Raw genomic sequence first — 19,906 nt, 5'->3', positions numbered from 1 at the left:
TGTTACTTTATGGATAGGGTAAATATTTTTATTTCTATAAATATTGAAATTCTTTGAGATCAAGGTACATTGTCAGTACACTCACTCTCTTGCTTCCAGAATTTAGCACAGAGTAAGCACACAACAAATACTTGCTAAAAGAATGAATGAATGAATGAATGAGAGAATGAATGAATGACTCAATGAATAGGTAAATGAAAGAATGAATGAACTGGATGAAGACACTTCTATGTATGTCCATGGTGACATATATTTAGAAGACATACATTTTAAGTGTATTAGTATATTTATTAAATCAAATATATTTGTGCATACAAAATAAACAATTGTGTGAAAAGGTTTAACAACCTGTTGCAGTAAAACACTGAAGAGGCAAAATATTAATACAATTATTTTCATACTGCAATTTTGTTTACATTTACATAGGAAAAGCCTTACCTCTAGTATAATTCTTTGACTTTATTGAAACATTTTGTTGTAAGAAATGTCTCTTACATTAATGAGAATCATCCAAATGTTTGCCTAAGCAGTAAAAACTATACTTGCACAAATGTAGAACAACCTAATTAGATTGCTTAGTTTCGTGATAGAAAAATATTACTGTTACCTGATTTTTATATTTCTTCTATTAGAAAATAATTATAAATTTGTCAAATAAACTATATGGTAATATATACTCTTTATTGTCCAATTGCTGCAAAATTTACATTTATATGATCATTTTTTCTCTTTTTTTTATTTATTTTTATTTTTATTTTTTTTTTAACACTTATATCATGCTTTATTGACAAATTCTGAGGTGAACTACTAGTAAAATAGGTCATAAGATTATTTGGATTTTATGATGAGCTAAACTCTAAAAATTCATAAAAGAAACTAAATTCTATAGTGTGCTAATTTGCTTTTGCATATTATTTAGAAACAGCTATTAAGGCTTTATTGTAAGGGATCACACAAAAAAAAATCCTATTGTGCATCATGCAAAAATGGAAAAAAATAATGCTTTACAAATAAGTGTTGAATAACTAAGGGAATCATGGTTTTTCCTCTTATTACAGACTTCTCAAAATCAAAGCTGTTTTTCAGATTAAAGTTACATTAGAGTTCGTGGAAAATTACAGCCCTAGTTTAAGAACATGAACATCTTTAGATTTTAAAAAAGCAATGAATAACACATAGTTTTTTAAAAAAAAAATTTTTCTCTTGATGAAGACAAAATTTGAGCAATTTAAAAGTGTTTTCATAGTATTTGCACGCCTTTCATTCAGCACATACTTATTGAAGAACGAGTAGCACTGTTCCAAATTCTGGCCTTATAGGAGTGAGTAAAATTGGCAAGGTTTCTGCTCTGATGAATCTCGTGTTCTACTGGTGGTGGGCAAATAGCAGACAAGTAAATATATTAAGATACTAATTTCAGATACTGGTAAGTACTTTGAAAAAATCAAGATGAGGTCATTAGAAATATGTTAGTCTTTACATCAAATTTGAAGTGTTTACTACAGATTTGCATTTTTCTTTCTAAATCATTTACTCTTAAGCCATTTGTGGATTATTCTTTAGGTTGAACTTAGTGGAATCTTATTATCCACTGGTTTTTTTGTTTGTTTGTTTGGTTTGCTTTTTAGAAAACTTGGATGGATTATTTTTCTGACATGATACTTTTCAAAACAAATTTTTGGTGCAATAAGAAGATCTGATGTGAACTCATTAATGAGTATTTTATTAGATAAGAGAATATTTTATGATTGATTTTTTAAGCTAAAAATAAAGTGAAAGCATAAAATGGTGAGCAATGCTGTCTGCTAGAGGGATATATCTTTATATTTTATACATGATTTTGCTGCTAATAAAGCCTATAACTTTGATACCACCTGACTCATGAGTTTCAACTTCCTTTGTAGAAAGAAGGCTTTGAACAAAATAATCTTCCAGGAAACTTACAGCATTTATATTGTTATTTTTATTGCTATTTTTAGACACAAAGGAAAATGCCAGTGTTGGAGATATTCTTCAAAAAGTTTGGGTTCCATTGGAAGTTAATATAGATCAGTATGCAGTTTCTCTCTTAAGGTAAAACAATATAATGATATTTCTTTTTTTACTTTAAAAATTTTTAAATTATAGTTGACATACAATATTATACTAATTTCAGATATTCAGCATAGTGATTAGACATTTACATAATTTATGAAATCATCATCCAGATAAGTCTAGTACCCATTTAACACCGTACATAGTTATTACACCATTATTGACTGTATTTCCTATGCTGTACTTTACATCCCCATGGCAATTTTATAACAACCAATTTATACTTCTTCATGTTTTCCTCTTTTTCACCCATCCATCCAACCCCATTCTGGCAACCATCAATTTGTTCTCTGTATTTATAGATTTGTTTCTATTTGTTTTTTTTTCTTAGGTTTTTTTTTTTTTTTTCACATGGACCAGAAATTACACCCAATGCTTTACTTTCATATAAATGAAGTGCTAAAAACATGACCTCCCCTATGAGGGTATAAGATCAGTTCACTGTGGAGGTGTATTTGAAACACAGGCATAACTTCTTCAGAGGCTTGGCAGTTCTCTCCAAATGACCTGCCCACCATAGCCAAGAGCGTTTATTTCCCAGAAACTCAGCAAATATCCAACATAGAGGACATGCTCTTTCAAAAGTTTGAATTCCACACCCATGTCTATTGGACCAAAGAAACTGACAAGCCTGACATTTAAATGCCAGGAGCATCCAAAGCTACCTCCTCATTTTAGCAGGCATTAATTGCACAGTCAAGAGCACATCTTTTGGTATAAAACCTAATGCCAACTTCAGCTCTGTTATCAGATGTATGACCTGGGGTAAATTCCTTATTCCCTCTGAACTTATAATTATTTTTCATCTGTAATATTAGGGATACTATCTAGCTTATTTTACCATTCCATTATATAGTTGTAAAGATAAAGTAACATAGGAAACATATTTAGCACAATGCTGCACATTGAGCTAATACTATTATAAGTTGTATATGTACACTATTATAAATATTGCTATTATTATTACTACTATATGGGCGACTTTGAGGTTCAGGAGCTGAGCCTTTTATTCTTAGACTAGAGGCCCGGTGCACAAAATTCATGGGGGCGTCCCTCAGCCCAGTCTGCACCCTCTCCAATCCGGGAACCCTTGGGGGATGTCCAACTGCCTCTTGCAATCCAGGACCACTGGCTCCTAACTGCTTGCCTGCCTGCCTGCCTGCCTGCCTGATCGCCCCTAACCCCTCTGCCTGCCTGCCTGATTGCCCCTAACTGCTCCCCTGCTGGCCTGATTACCCCTAACTGACTCTGCCTCACCCTGCACCTGGGGCCCAGGATTCCTTTTTCTGGTCTGTCGCAGGCACCGGGGACCTGGGTTTTCCTCCCTCTGGCCGGCCGCAGGCACCCAGGATCTCACTTCACCTGGGCTGGCACAGCCGCAGGGGACCATGGGCGGGTGACTTCATCTGGGCCACAGCTGCTGGTGCCCAGGACTGTGGGGCGGGCGGCTTGTCCCTCTCCCGGGCCATAGCCGCAGGTGCAGCCACTGGCACCCAAGACTGTGGGGCAGGCGGCTTGTCCCTCTCCCAGGCCGCAGCCTGGCTGGTCCCCATTCCTCTCTTGTGAGCTCATTTGTGCCTGGCTGGTCCCCATTCCTCTCTCGCTGTGCCGGGCCAGCACAACCAGGGGTTCGTTGAGCCTGAGGCGGGGGCAGCGAAGAACTAAAGAAAAAACGGACAAAGAGAATAAGCTGGGTCTAGTCAGCCGTGGGCAAACTACGGCCCGCAGGCTGGATTCGGCCCGTTTGAAATGAACAAAACTGACAAAAAAAGACCGTACCCTTTTATGTAATGATGTTTACTTTGAATTTATATTAGTTCACACAAACACTCCATCCATGCTTTTGTTCCGGCCCTCCGGTCCAGTTTAAGAACCCATTGTGGTCCTCGAGTCAAAAAGTTTGCCCACCCCTAGAGGTGGATCTCCTATGCCTGGCTGAGGCCACAGAGAGAGACCCAGATGGCAAGCTGAGCCTTTATTTTATAGCCAGAAGTAAATAAGGTAGTGGTCACTATAGTTACAATGTTCTTGTGAATTTTACTTGTTTTGGCAGCACTTGCTGCACCTCCCACAGCCCATTAGCTACCCAGAGAAGATCTAGGGAGCATCATAAGGTCAAGCTTACTTATGTTAAGAGGGCTGTGCCTTCTAAATTAGGACTTGTTTGTGGCTCTGCCATAGATCAGTCCATGGCTTAACACTATAGCCCCTCTCTACATTTCGCAAGCTCATTTGTGCCTCGCTGGTCCCCATTCCTCTCTCACGAGCTCATTTGTGTCTGGCTGGTCCCCATTCCTCTCTCCCCAGTGTTGAGTGTCTGAGCCTTTAAGGTGTGACTGCGTGAGGGTATAATGACCATTTGCATATTAGCTCTTTATTATATAGGATCATAAGGGGCAGAACTTCCCAAGTCTAATTTGGGCAAGGCTCAGTTTACCAATATGACTTTCTCTTTCTTGGAATGCAAAGTTAAAACAAAATCTTTCAAGCCTGTCAGGGATATCTTTCTAGGTCATTCAAGATATTCCACATAGTTCATCAAGATATTCTAATGAACATGGCTGGCCCCATCTTTATTAGAATTCCCCGAGGTATATGAAAAAGGGAAGAATCTGTGACAGGAACAGTGATTATTAGGCCAGCCCCAGGTGATAGGCAATGGTGTTCTACATTGTCAGACTCCCACATTATAGTTTGTCATTAGGATGATTAGGTTATTTGTCATCCAAACTGTGACACTTTTACAGACAGAGGGGACACTGTTTATAATTATGCTAGGACTATGAGCATAACCCAGGCTGCCTCAAGTAAACCAGGATATATGGCCAGCCCTTGTTCTTGTGACTACTTTAAAAGGCTTAAAACCCTTCCAAGTATAAACCTATCAATTTTCTCTCACCACCAAAGATGTGATCACATGGACATATAAATACAATCCCCCATGAGAATCTCCATGGCTTTATAATTAAACAACCTAGAAGCCAAGAACACTGAGAGCTCTGCCCAGACCTCCAGCAGGGAACCATTTTCTGGTATCGGCTTCTAGCCCAGCCAATACCAAAGAGATCATATGCAAAATCCTAGATTTCTGGTGCTAGATCCAGTTGCTGACAGAGTGGGAAGACTAGGTAGGACCCATAGAATCCCTCACTTCACTTTCATTATGTTCTGGAATATGTCACAGACACTTCAGCCCATAATTTACCAGTTGCACTCACCACTCACTCATGCAATAGAAATCATGTGAAAGGAAAAGCTCTGCACTCTTCCCTTGTTAAGGTCTTAGTTTTTTAATCTTTATTTTTCCAAATCCATTCCACACTTTAAACTCCATTCTAGTATCAATTTCTCTATGTCAACGCCAGAATTTTCATGGCTGCCACCAAGTTTTGTTGCTACTGTGCCTAATTCTAGTTTTCCTACCCATACAGCTTAAACTTTGGTACTGATTTTCCACCTATAAACACAATTACTCCCTAGATCATGAATTAGGTTCTTCCTTGACAAAGAACTTCAGATTACTTTGGGCACCTTTGAGTGACATCTTTCATGGTTGACCTGGAGTGGTCTGCCCTACCTTGATGCCATGACTGATGAGCACCACAACTCCCTTTGATCAATAACTGTCATACTTTATGCTAATTTTCACCAATTTCTTATTTTGTAAATATAATTTATTTTTAAGGTTGCTTTTGCCATTGGTACTTAAATTGTTTTTATATTTCTAGACTAATGTTTAAAAACAAGTGCAAGTCTATTGAATCTTATCCATGCTATCAAGATGAAGAAACTAAGATTGCTTTTGCTGACTATACTGTAACTTATACAGACCAGCCACCAAATAGTTGGTTTATAGTATTCAGGTGAGGTTCTCATATATTGGTAAGTGATGTCTCCCTTAAATGGCATCTATATTCACATGAACAGAGTTTTATTCATGACCATAGTAAATGTATTAACTTATAGGTTGCTTTCACAGCTTAGTTAAAATTTCTTCTACATCTGTGATGGATAAATGAGATAGTACAGAAGTGTTTATTCATGTTTCCTTAAACAAAATATGAAAAAATGTGAAGTTAATTATTAGAGCATTTTATGAGTATGGTAACCATAATATAATAAATTGATGTGCTTTTAGTATAGAAAGAAATAATTTAATTTCTAAGCAATGGCATATTAGGTAAAAGTCATAAATTACTTACAAAATTGGATTTCTGAAAAGGTTTGCATTGGCATGATAAAATAATATGTTAATCATCATTTTAAAGGAAAGAAATACGTGCACCTTATAGTTATTCAGAACTTTAAACTTATGTGTTTATTTCTTAGTATCAAACCTAATTTCAAACTTTCTTTACAATTCGTATCAAGGGAAAATTCATGCTTTTGTAATTACAGAGAAATATTTTTGTTTCATCAAGATATGATTTTGGTTCCCAAAGTATATACTACAATTCCAGTCTGTATGCTTCATGTTGTTAATAATGACACAATGGAACAAGTGCCAAAGCTATTCCAAAAAGTGGTGCCTTATCTTTATACCAAGAATAAGGTAGGTATAAAATTTATTCTCCCTCTCCAATAGAATGGCATTGAGAAACTTGCACTTTGTAGAGGTTTCCGGAGGAGGTAGAGTGGAGATGCCTTCAATCTACGTAACAGAGGAATAAGATGATGGTCTTGTTCCATAGAAGTCCTATTATTTGACAACACGATGTACTTAGTGTGAGTGCTAGGACATTCACCTCTAAACCCTCTTCTTTCTTCTCTCCAAATAAATAAGGAAAGAAAAGCAATAGACATTCTCATTATTGAAATCATAAAATCATAAAAACCCTTAAAATGAAAATGGAGCTAAAGAGCTCATTTAGTCCTATCCCTAAATCAAATCAGCTGGTTGTCTCAGTTCCCCACTAGGTCTTTATTCTATTTCTAAATATTTCAGATGACTGTGATTACACAGCCACCCAGCACCTGCCACCCTGTATTTTCTAGGGCTACAGTTCCTTCCCAGGAGAGGAGCACTTGGCACATTCCTCCTGCTGTATGAACGACCTGTCATTCACTGAAATCACATGGCCTCTCTATTTATTTGAATCTCATATTTGTGTTTTTGTTCATTTCCTCTGGGGGGAAATTGCTGGGATCCAACCCCAGCAGGTCCAGGGGTCCCCAAAGGTGTGGACGGAGTCGGCGAAGAAGGAATGACACAGAGGCAGCGTTCAGGTGATCATCATAGCCGGGTTCTCTTGTCAGGGTCTCCAGCTAGGCTCTGTAGCCAGGTTCCCTCGCTAGGTTCTGTCTCTAGGTTCTGTGGCCAGTTTCTGTCCGGATCTTTTGCCATGTTCTCTCCAGCGTAGTTCTTCTGTCTCTAGGTTCTGTGTAGGTTCTGTCTTCTAAGTTCTGTCTTCTAAGTTCTGTCTTCTAAGTTCTGTGTCTTGCTGTCTTGTTACATCTGTATTTATACCAGTTGATTCAATCCTATCAATCTCTATTACAAAGGTTAGGGTGCTTCTTATCTCCATTCCAGGGAGTAAAGATTATGTAGCTTAAGCATGATTGTTCATAGTTAAAGTGATTAATTACCCTCCTGGCACTTAGTTGAGGGGTTTTATTCCCTCCCTAACTTCAGGGGAAAATCCCTACCTGGGGAAAACCTTTCTCAGAGAGGAGACCTTGGTTAAAACACATAGTGCCAAGAAGGTGAGCAAACATATTAAGAACAGTATGCCATATATGCCAGGTCCCTTGAAACAGCAAGCATGGACCAGCTCGCAGCAAATTCCCCCTTTTTTATTTTTTAAAAGCATGCATTAAAAAGAAAAACCCCAAATGCTCTCTTGTATCCATTTTAAGAGTAGGATTGGCGCTTTCCGCTATTACCTGAGTCCTGATCTATCACCCCAGGGAGAGCTTGCCAATCCTGCACTTTCCTGGGGTGGAAAGGCTGCAGTGGGGTTAAGGATAAGGCTCCTTGGGCCTACCTCCTCCCATGCCTTTACATTTACCTTTCCTTCCACAGAAAAGCATGGACATACTTCTTGTATAAAAAGTTCTGTCTGACTAGGAGTAACCTTAATTCCTCTGCTAGCAAGCATATGTGTTAAATGATCAATACAGAGTCTTATTTCTTTAGACTCAGTATGGCACATCTTCTTAATCTAAAGATCAATACAGAGTCTTCTTTCTTTGGACTCAGTATGGCACATCTTCTCAATCTAAGAATCAATACAAAGTCTTCTTTCTTTGGACTCAGTATGGCACATCTTCTCAATCTAAGTTCTGTACTATCCACCTTCTTACCCTACTTATCCTCTATAGGGGGGTCAGAAGTACCCTGGTGGAGTCCTATCCGTCCCGAATGTGGGGGTTCTCAATGGGGGGGGGGCTTACCTAGGGGAATCCTGTTCCAGGCGTTCCCAAAGGTGTGGACGGAGTCGGCGAAGACTATTCACCCTCTTCCTACAGTGGAGTCCTATCCATCCTGAGAGTGGGGCTTACCTAAGGGTCCCTGTTCGGGCGCCAGATGCTGGGGTCCAACCCCAGCAGGTCCAGGGGTCCCCAAAGGTGTGGACGGAGTCGGCGAAGAAGGAATGACACAGAGACAGCGTTCAGTTGATCAGCAGCCTAGCCAGGATCTCTAACCAGGATCTCCAGCCAAGTTCTGGTCTGGATCTCCAGCAAAGTTCTGTGTCCATGTTCTCTTGCTAGGTTCTCCAGCCAGGTTCTCCAGCCAAGTTCTGGTCTGGATCTCCAGACCAGAGAGGTTCTGCTCTGGATCTCCAGCGAAGTTCTGGTTAGGATCTCCAGCCAGGTTCTGTGTCCATGTTCTCTAGCTAAGTTCTCCAGGTTCTCCAGCCAGGTTCTGTAGCCATGTTCCCTCGCTAGGTTCTCCAGCCAGGTTCTGTCCAGGTTCTCCAGCCAGGTTCAGTCACCAGGTTCTAGTCAGGGTCTCTTGCCAATTTCTGTAGTCAGGTTCAGTCCAGGATCTTTTGCCATGTTCTCTCCAGTGAAGTTCTTCTGTCTCTAGGTTCTGTGTAGGTTCTGTCTTCTAAGTTCTGTCTTCTTAGTTCTGTATTTATACTAGTTGATTCCAATCCTATCAATCTCTATTCCAAAGGTTAGGGTGTTTCTTATCTCCATTCCAGGGAGTAAAGATTATGTAGCTTAAGCATGATTGTTCGTAGTTAAAGTGATTAATTACCCGCCTGGCACTTAGTTAAGAGGTTTTATTCCCTCCCTAACTTCAGGGGAAAATCCCTACCTGGGAAAACAACCTTTCTCAGAGACCTTGGTTAAAACACATAGTGCCAAGAAGGTGAGCAAACATATTAAGAACAGTATGCCATATATGCCAGGTCCCTTGAAACAGCAAGCATGGACCGGCTCCCGGCAGGAAATCATGACAAAAAATAGTGTATACATGCACTGGTAACCAGGAAATCTACTTTAGCTGTGATCTTTCATTGTTTAGCTGTATGACTATGAACTTCACTTTTCTCTCTGAGCTGTGGTTGTAACTGACTTCTGAGATTTACATCAGTCTATGATTCTATGCATTATTTTGTAGAAATTAAGACATACCTATCTAATGAGTACTGATTTATAGAAAAAATAAAAAAGTTTAATGATTCCATAAAAAAACTGAATAGCTCTTCTGATTTGTTTTATGGATTTTTAAAAATAAGACCTAGATTTCCTTTTGAATAGAAACATTTATCTAATTTGTGATTATTGGAAATAAATAATCACAAAGACTCATATGGAAAAGATGATTTCATTCAAGGGGCAACTCTATCAAGGTCATAATGTCATCAAACTCTAGAAATGAGCTCTTTGTTTTACTAGGAAAGTAAACTTATATTAGTCACTGACACTTACTTACAGTTGCTAATTTTGGTAGGGACCATTTGAGTTGAACCAAAAACGAATCTGATACTTATTTACAGGTAGCATACTTTGTTTTTTCGATTTGGTTTGTTTTGTGTTTATTAACTCCAGTGAAGATCTCTCTTCTGTGACTAAACATGAATTTGGGGACGTGATGGGGGAGCTCTAAATGATGCATTTTCAGTCAATATGCAGAAGACCACTTTATTTTCCATCTATAATAATAAAAGCATAATGTGCTAATTAGACTTTCCTGATGAAGCCGGGGCTGCGAGGGCAGAGCCCCTTGCACAAATTTCATGCACCAGGCCTCTAGTTTAACTATAATTTTTAATTGCAAATTCAGGATTGCAACAAAGGTAGCTACCCCTTCTCTATCCTCTCATTTTAGCTAATTTGGGGGGAGGAGGATGAGAGAATGGGGAGGAGGATGTATAATAGCAGCTTCACTGGTCCCTTTTGTGGCATGGTTTTCCTTTCTTAATGATTCCTGATCTTTGAATATTTCTCCAAATTATCTCTGTTCCTTCCATATTGTGGTTTTCAGACCTGAATGCAGCCTCTAAGGAAAATCTTGACCCACCTAAATGTAAGGAGGATCATTATTCCATTGTTTTGTAGCTCATGATTGCATTAGCATTTGGCACTTGCAAGATATTTTAACATTTGGTCAACATTTTTCAATGTATGTCCACATAACTAGTGTCCCTCAAGATATTCATTTGTTTTATGTAAAACAAAACAAAACAGTATTCTAGATTTAAAAAAATAAAACAAGGATAAACATTTGGGATTGTTTGTTTTATTTTTTCATCATATTTCAAAAACTGTGATTCAAAATACTCATTTATGAAGTTTTTCATTGTGCAGTAGTCTATTATGTTTCTCATTTTACTCAAGAGTCTTAAAATCATTTAGAATAAGCCAGGTCTTCTCTTATAATGCTATCACTGGTTTAGCTTTAGATTTTCACTTACCAATATCTATCCTATTATTTCATAACTCTTCTTTTACCTATCAAAGTTATTCTCTGAGTCTACCAGTGGTTCTCAACTTTCCTAATGCCGCGACCCTTGAATACAGTTCCTCAGGTTGTGGTAAGCCCTAACCATAAAATTATCTTCATTGCTACTTCATAACTGTAATTTTGCTACTGTTATAAATCGTAATGTTAATATCTGATATGCAGGATGTATTTTCAGGGGTCGCGACCCACAGATTGAGAACCGCTGGGACCAACAAATAATAAGAGTCATTTTACTTTGTTTTGCTTCTTTAACACATTAGTACACAAGTTCAAATAATAATGAAAATAGCAGTAAATCTTTGCATTACAATTTGCAGATAAAAATACTTTCATATAGCGGATTTATTTTCCTTTTCTCCTTGCTCTAAACATATCAAAAGGTCTTTATTGGTGTTGCAATTCTCATCTCATTCTGAGTATTTGAATTCTAGTTAATATTCCTGGACATTTATTGCAATGTTATGGATTTATTCTATCTTGTGCATTCCTGATTTTTGTTTCTGGAAATCTAAACACATCAGAGAGCTTCCTCTCATCTGATAGCAACTGAAATACAAACCTATCTTTTCTTATTAGAAGTATCTGGAGTTATGAACTCAAAATTACTTGGAGCTCTTGTGTCTCATTATGCTATTGTTGTTCTTTGTGCCTCATTTTCATCTCTTACTTCATTAACTCCTTGGCCAGATATCCGGTTATGTTGAACCCAACTATTACCCACGAGTATGTCATCCCTTTCTCGGGCTCCTTAGCTGCTGCTTTTCTCCAGCCTAAAGAGCTCATCTCCAGACTCACATTTCGGTTTCATGGAACCAGATCTGCTGTAAATTTGATAGCTTTACCTCCCAAAGGAACTACATTTCTATAATCTCTTCTGCTTTTCTCATCTTGTAATTAGATGATTCTGAGAAGACAGGGATATCAAGTAGGAAGCTACTGGGGTACTCCAGGATGATGCAATGTTGAAAAGCTGCCTTAAGAACCAATAAAACAATTTATTACTACCATTGATCACTTTATCTTGTAGGTAGGGAATCACACAAATCAGTGTTAAGTTATTCATTTTCTCTGAAAACATGTCAGATGGCTCTTTCTAGGAGGGATTTCAAGAAATAACGCTACTAATTTGATGTTTGTCAAAGATCTTGGGATCTTTATGAATATCAAGATGATAAAGTATTTCAGTACTGAAAAGCCACATATTATACATTGAAGAAACTAGCGACAATGTGACTTCATTCTGTGTAATTCTTTTTCCTTATAGAAAGGATACACATTCATGGCTGAAGCATACACTGGTGACTCATATGTATCAGCCTCACGATGGAAACTGCGTCTCATTGGTTCTTACAACCCACTCCCAAGCCTCTCTCGAGATTTTCCATGCAGCACCTTTGCCATAAAAGAAATCAGAGACTACTATATACCCAATGATAAGAAAATTGTATTCAGGTATGAATATAATTCAGTACATGACAGAAGGGGAAATACAGTCTACTTAAAATATTACTTTTATTACATTTTTACATATTAGTATTATTAAAAATAATAAATTTGGTAGCAAAATTCTGAGTCATTTGGAACTTCAATTTATATACTCTCTCAGAAACAATTAAATTAGACAGTAATTTGATTATATAAATGGTATACAGGATATCAAGCCTATGTGGTTGCATATAATGGTAATGATACCAGTTTAGTATCATTTGACTTTTATTAAGCATTCTTCATAACACCCTTTCCTCTTAGTACTTCCTTTTTGTGCTACTGCTTCTTTGACTAGTGGGTTTCTTCTGATCTGCCAACTAACCTTCTTTTCACGTGTAGCTATATATTTTCCATGAAAAGCCTCATTATGGACTCCGCTCTCTTTCTCTAATCAGTCCTTTTGATTCCTAATCAGACTTGCCTTTAATCTCCAAGCCCTTCTCTCTATTCTCAATGTCCCTCCCCTACTTCGGAGTCTCATTACATTTTGTCTTAGAAATGCTGTTTTCTGGAATTTATAACTCCCTTGTATTCCCCGTTTTACTCTCTTTCTCTTCCTAGTCTCTATCAGGAAGTAGAGTGGTTTCCTTTCTAACACATTTAAAAATGTGATTTCCTTTTTTAAAACCTTTGACATTGACTAAAGAATACAATCCAAACCGCCTGGTATGATATTTAGCACTCCTGCGCAGCCTCCAAACACATGGTGCACTCTCTTGAAAGAAGTAAGCACCATCTCCGGATATTTATGACATAGGAGTTTGCTTTGCCCATGCCTTTCCTGTTGTCTTGAAATAGCCTGGATTCATTTTTGTTATTTTTAAAGATCAATCACTTTTAATGATGATTTTCAACAGCGACTTCTCTGTGCTGAAATTTCCAAATACAATTTGTTGGTACTGGTCATTTCCTACAGCCCCCTCTTCTTTATGAAAATATGATACAAAAGTTGTCATGCTCATAGGGGAAGAGTTTTAGAGAAGGTTGATTCAAAGTTACCAAATCCTCCTGAAAGGTCAACAAACATGAGAACCAGAAGTTTCTAAAGGGTGGTGACAAGCTGCTTGAAACTGTCAAGAGCAAGTTTCACACCTGGGTTGGGGGCAGAGTGGAGTGCTGTGAGCGCTTGGGAGGTGATGAGACCAGGGCGGTGGAGTAGCCAAGTCTCATAGATGGTGAGCTGGGGAGGAGTGAGAGTCCTTGGATGGCAGGGTTGGCTGAAGATTTTTTGTTTTGTTTTGACCTGTTTCTAAGATGGATGAGACTGCACGTGTACAAAAACCAACAACAAGGAGGACTAAGGAGGGGTGTTAAGATAAAGGAGAGAGAGGACATTCAGAAAAGCTAATTTTAAGAGAAATTGAAAGTTGATAAGATTCTGAGCATTTGCAAGGATTCCTCAATAATAGGCGGGGGGGGGGGGGTAGAGGGGGCCCAAAACAAAACAAAACAAAACAAAATAAAACAAAACAAACAAACAAACAAAAAACCTCTTAAATTGCTTTAAGGGAGGAGTTGGGATGGAGTTTGACTGAATGGTCCAGTTTTCGGCATGAGGTTCCCAACCTGCACAGTAAAGGTTGAGAGTGCAGGCGGTAGATACCACTTTTGATTTCTCTGTATTTTGAGAATCACAGAAAGCATTGTTAACAGTAAAGCTCTGAGTCCTACTGCTCTGGCCAGCTGTGGTCCTTGCCTAGCTGGAGAGAAGGAAGATGTACTGGACAAGTTTGGTACTAGTTTGCAGATCTGTCAAGTTTTATAAGTGAATGCTTACCACATCTAAACAAAAAGTTACCTTTTCTGTTTAAGATTTAATAATAACAATAAAGGTCATATATTTATTTAATTGTACCAGACCTTATTGGGAATTTTGCCCAAGTGTACAATAGCTATAATATTTCCAGGATTTTAGTTGACTTTGCAAAGTGGTTTTTCTTTTAGATGATCACATCAGCAAATTATAGTTTCCTTACTGATTTGAGGAAAAGACCAATACAGTTGCTTAAAAATTGAGTGTCTTTCTTTATAGGTATTCAGTGAAAGCTGTATCACCACACCTTGCTACAATCCATGTACGTGTGTCCAAGCCAGATGCCTTCATCAAGCTACAGATTCTAGAGAGTGAAGAGGTTGTCATTAGTGCCACCGGGAAAGGCCAAGCTATAATCCCAGTATTTAGCTTCTTGGGGAATGAAAAAGTTCTGAGCTCCCAGTGTAAGCTTGGTTTTTAAAAAGTATTTACTTATTTATGTATATTTTTATTTTATTAAAAAAATTGTAAGGTTGATATTATTGCAGTTGTACCCCTTTTTGTCATTGTAGCCAATGGATATGCCTTCCCAATAGGAATAAAAATTTGGAGGAGCAGAGAACTGAAAAGACTCCACACTGTAATGACACTATTAGCACACAAATGTATTGCTTTAGATACAGGGAAGTGTCTAAAGCTCTACATACTATAAAATATGCATTATACCATATTAGTGAGGCCGAGCTTGGGTAAAATTGCAAGTTAAGCAGATTCTTGTGCGTTTTTTTAATATGTCTCCTTCTCTCCCATCATTGGTCCTTCATCCCTGAATACCTCTTGAGTCATTTTCAACACTCAATTCACATCTGTAATTTTTCATTCAAATCCACCTGTACAACGTTAAGCATCTCCATGAGACTCATAAAGTAATTTGCTTGCCAAACACAGTTAGGTGTTTGTATAAATGAAGTTTAGAATTCAGCTAAAAACTCCAGTGGAGCCCTAGGCATAATTCTGAGCTCCTTTGCTTCTCAGGTACCTCCTTTGGTATTCTGTCTCACAAACTCCGATCTTTGCTTCCTGAACATAATAACACTGATGCTCCCTGTCCGGACTCTCCTTCCCTGTGCAGTTCAGAAGGTTCTCACAGGCAGAAATCTGGGGAAGTGGAGCCATCATCTTGTATGTTTCCCTTCTCTGAAGGACCAATCCTGGACTGTCTATTGCCCAGTGACTGCAAGCAGTTGATTTATATATTTTGTCCAATCTTATCATTTTTATGGTATGAGGATAATCCACTGCCCATTATTATGTCCTGGCTGAAATTGGAATACCTCTATGTTCTTCACTTATGTTCCCTCGATACACATTTACTGAATTAATAAATGATATTCTGCACATTTTTATTTTATCCCTCCCAGTGTACTCATTGTTAATTACAAAATAATGAATGTAGAAATTAAAATTAAAGCTTTTAAAAGGTGTGATAACGTATACACACTTACTATAAAACACTGAATCTGTCATATTGTGTGGTATTGGTGTCACTGGAGTGGCACAGAATGAACGAGTAGTTGTTGAACTGCTGTGTATTCTTTCAGCAGTCAGCGGTTGCTCAGAAGATGCATTGCTCTATGCAAGTCAGATATTGTTATAGTAAGTTTCTGTAAGACCAGAATATTTCCAAGAAGCCAGTTGGTTTTTATCTCATTAAAACAAAACAAATTGACTTTCCTTTTGAATGTCTTATAAAGGGAAATAACTAAATAACACAGTCAGTAATAACTGTGCATTTCACATATTTTAACTTAAGCATAATATTTTTTCTATCCAGCTAGCAAGCAAATTCTTTTACTTCATACTCCATCCAAGAAAGATCAAGAACTGTATGCTAAGAAGAAAATTGCCCAGGGAAGCCAGAGATCCTATAAAGGTAGACCTGGAAGTGCACTAGCGGACAGTGGTCAGGTTATTTTGGAAGAGGAAACTAGCAATACGCCCACCCTAGATGAAAATGTTGGCATATCACAGCAGGTATATTTACATTTAAATGAAGTATTCAATTGCACCGCTCCTAAAAATCTCACATAAATTCTCTTCCTAAAAATTGTCAATATATAATGCCCTGTTTATGCACTGTCATGGGTGCATAATCAGAATTGAATTGGACATTATTGAAGGGTTTCTCTATGCCAACACTTTTAAATATGTGGCAAATTCAATCTGTACACTGACCCTATAGTGTAAATATAATTATCTTATGTTACATATGTGGTTATCTTAAGTTATAAAAGGCCTCATAACTTTTAAAAGGGTCACATATTAATAAAAACTGAGTTGTGTATCTTGTTAAAGAAATGTAAAACAATGCATATAATTTAAAGCAATGGAAAAAAAAAACATGGCCTATCCATTGAAAACTAAAAAAAGAAATGGATTCTAATATGACAGTAATGCAATAAATACAAATGGATTATTAATAAGTTGAAAAGATGAATGTTTAAAGTTAGATAAAATCAGGATCCACAGAAAGTTTAAAGCTGAAACAAAAGAGAGCTGTGATGATATTTTAATATCTCAATACACAATTAATGACATATTATAATAAACTAGAGGCCTGGTGCATGAATTCATGCACCAGTGGGGTCCCTCAGCCTGGCCTGTGGAATCAGGCCGAAACCAGCTCTCCAACATCCCCCAAGGGGTCCCAGATTGCAAGAGGGTGCAGGCCAGGCCGAGGGACCCTACCTGTGCAAGATTGGGGCTGGAGAGGGACATGGAGATCGGCCAGCCAGGGAAGGACTGTAGGAAGGCTCCAGGGTGTGTCCGGCCAGTCTTGTTCATTCCCGATCAGCTGGACCCCAGCAGCAAGCTAACCTACCAGTCGGAGCATCTGCCACCTGGTGGTCAGTGCATGTCATAGTGAACAGTGGAGCGGCCTTAGCATATCATTAGCATATTATGCTTTGATTGGTTGAACAGCCGACTGGATGACCAGATACTTAATATTTTAGGCTTTTATTATATAGGATAAAAAGCAAAAATGGTTAGAACTACAGAGAAAAATTAATGTTAACAATTATTAGTTAAGATTTTAACACAAATCTCTCAGCAAATGATAGATTAATCTGAAAAGCAAAACACTTATTATCACTAGGATTTGAAAAATGTAGATATGTGTAAGCTTAACCCTTTCGACATCTATATGAACATCTCCCCTCATAATCAAGAAAAATACTTTTTTCATAACACAGAAAGACTCAATAAAAAATCAAACTCTATTACATAGATCAGAACAAAATGCAGTAATATAGAAATTAATAAACAGCCTAAAATTCCATAAATGTAGAAACAAAATAAAATATACTAAATAATTTTTAGTGAAAACAGCAAAAAGAAGTTATGAAATACAAGGAACTCAAAACAATAAAAAGCTTCATATCAAAATTTGTAGGTCACATCTAGAGTTGCATTTAGTGAAATGTTGACTTTTAAACTAATTCACTAGAAAGCATGAAAGGTTGAAAAATGAGCTAAGCTATAGAAACAAAAAGTTAGAAAAAGAGCCAAAGATTAACTCAAAGAAAAAAACTTTAATAACATTGAGAACAAAGTTTTAAAAGATTAACAAACCCTAATTTTTAAAGGAATAATACAGTATTCATGCTACTTATAAAACCAATTAAGAAAGAAAATATAAATAAATCAAATATAGGAAAAAAATAGGCTGGAGGTACAACTCCAAACAACTTTTAACAAAAAGTATTATATACAACTTTAACAAATTTAATATGTAAAAAAACATGATAAATTTCAGGGGGAGATGGAGGAATGGTGAAGCTGCTTCACTAGGAAATAGAAAATAATAGAAGAAGAAGAATTAATAAAACTGAATTGATCATCAAAGTCTTATCTTTCCAGAAAGCCTAGGCCCAGATGGCTTTATAGGTTAGCGCTAACAGATTTTTAAGTAAATTGTTCTGGAAAACTGAAAATAATACAAACTTTCCAATCTTTCTTCTGAGATTAATGTAATCTTAATTAAAAACTGATAAATATAACAAAAGTAAAATGAATACAATTTATTTATAACATGCATAAAAAATTATAAATACTAGAATATATCATGGCAGGTATTGGTGGGGATGTGAGAATAAACTTTTATAGACTGTGGTCTTACAGATTTTGGGGAACATCTGATAGAATTTAATTAAATTATGATTGTATGACTCAGAAAAAATAGGCACTTATTATATGCCTAAAATAATACGTTCTTAGGCACATGTGTTTATTCTCATTGATTTTGCTTAAACATTGCATTTTATTTCAGACTTACAAGTATATTATACAGTGTTTGGTATTATATAACAGTTGGCCTCTCACTGAAAATCAACAGATGTTTGTTCAAGCACTAAAAGAGTTGGAGAAAAGTGATGTTAAAGGTATGTCAGCCTAATTATTATTTATGCACTTAGTATTTCATATAAATATTTAATAGTAATTTTATCATGTAATTATTAAAACATTAGCAACTCAAAATGGATTGAACACTTGATCATTAGACCAGAAACCATAAAACCCCTGGAAGAAAACATAGGGAGTAAGCCCCTTATCATTGGTCTTGGCAATCATTTTTTTGGACTTGATACCAAAAGCAAAAGTAAACAGGTGAGACCACATCAAACTAAAAAGTTTCTCCACAACAAAGGAAACCACCAAAAAGAATTAAAAAAGCAACTCATGGAAGGGGAGAAAATATTTGTGAATTATATACCTGAGAAAGAGTTAGTGATCCGAATATATAAAGAACTTATAAAACTCAATGGGAAAAAATCTGATTGAAAATGGGTAGAAAAATTGAATAGACATATTTCCAGAGAAGACATACAAATGGCCAACAGGTACATGAAAAGGTGCTCGACATCACTAGTCACTAGGGAAATTCATATCAAAACCACAATGAAACACACCTCCCACCTGTTAGAGTGTCTGTCATCAAAAAGACAAGCAATTACAAGCGTTGGCAAGGATGTGGAGAAAATGGAGAAAGTATATTGATGTAGCCACTATGGGAAACAATATGGAGTCGCCTCAAAAAATTAAAAAGAGACCGACCATATAATCCAGCAATTCCACTTCTAGGTATAAATTAGAAGGAAATAAAATCACTATCTCAAAGAGATCACTGCACCCTCATGTACATTGCAGCATTATTGACAATAGCCAAGATATGGAAACAAGATAGGTGTCCATCAATGGATGAATGAATAAAGAAATTGTGGCATATATACACAATGGAACATTATTCAGTCATAAAAAGAAGGAAAACCTGCTGTTTGCAGCAATAAGAGTGTACCCTTAAGGGCATTATACTAAGTGAAATAAGTCAGACGGAGTAAGACGAAAGCTGTATGGTCTATTTTATATGTGGAATCTGTAGAAAACAGAGATGATAGAAACAGAACTGATTCGTGGTTGCCAGAGAAGGAGCAAAAGGGTGGAAAAATGGGTGAAAGTGGTCAGAAGGCATATTAGTCCAGGGGATGATTATAGTTAACAGCACTGTAGTATATATTTTAAAGTTTCTATGAGAGTAGATCTTAAAAGTCCGCATCACAAGAAAAAATTTGTAAACTATGTGAGGTGATAGATGT

The 19,906-nt window shown here is 37.0% G+C and overlaps 1 protein-coding gene across 1 annotated transcript in view; it reads left to right on the top strand.

Annotated features, from left to right (window-relative positions):
- The window catches only part of ADGB (androglobin), a gene marked incomplete at its 5' end in the record, with an annotated part of 122,874 nt that overhangs the window by 70,499 nt on the left and 32,469 nt on the right, over positions 1–19,906 (top strand). The window contains 7 exons of the mRNA XM_081093567.1: positions 1,980–2,073; positions 5,823–5,957; positions 6,493–6,646; positions 12,276–12,463; positions 14,532–14,716; positions 16,087–16,286; positions 18,583–18,694. Coding sequence (XP_080949693.1) covers positions 1,980–2,073; positions 5,823–5,957; positions 6,493–6,646; positions 12,276–12,463; positions 14,532–14,716; positions 16,087–16,286; positions 18,583–18,694 — 1,068 coding nt within the window. The remainder of the gene's footprint in view (positions 1–1,979; positions 2,074–5,822; positions 5,958–6,492; positions 6,647–12,275; positions 12,464–14,531; positions 14,717–16,086; positions 16,287–18,582; positions 18,695–19,906) is intronic.

The sequence above is a fragment of the Myotis nattereri genome (genome assembly GCF_964212035.1).
Source record: "Myotis nattereri genome assembly, chromosome: 6".
NCBI lineage: Eukaryota > Metazoa > Chordata > Mammalia > Chiroptera > Vespertilionidae > Myotis > Myotis nattereri.
The sequence above is the reverse complement of the archived record's forward strand: the minus strand, read 5'-3'. Positions and strand labels throughout refer to the sequence as shown.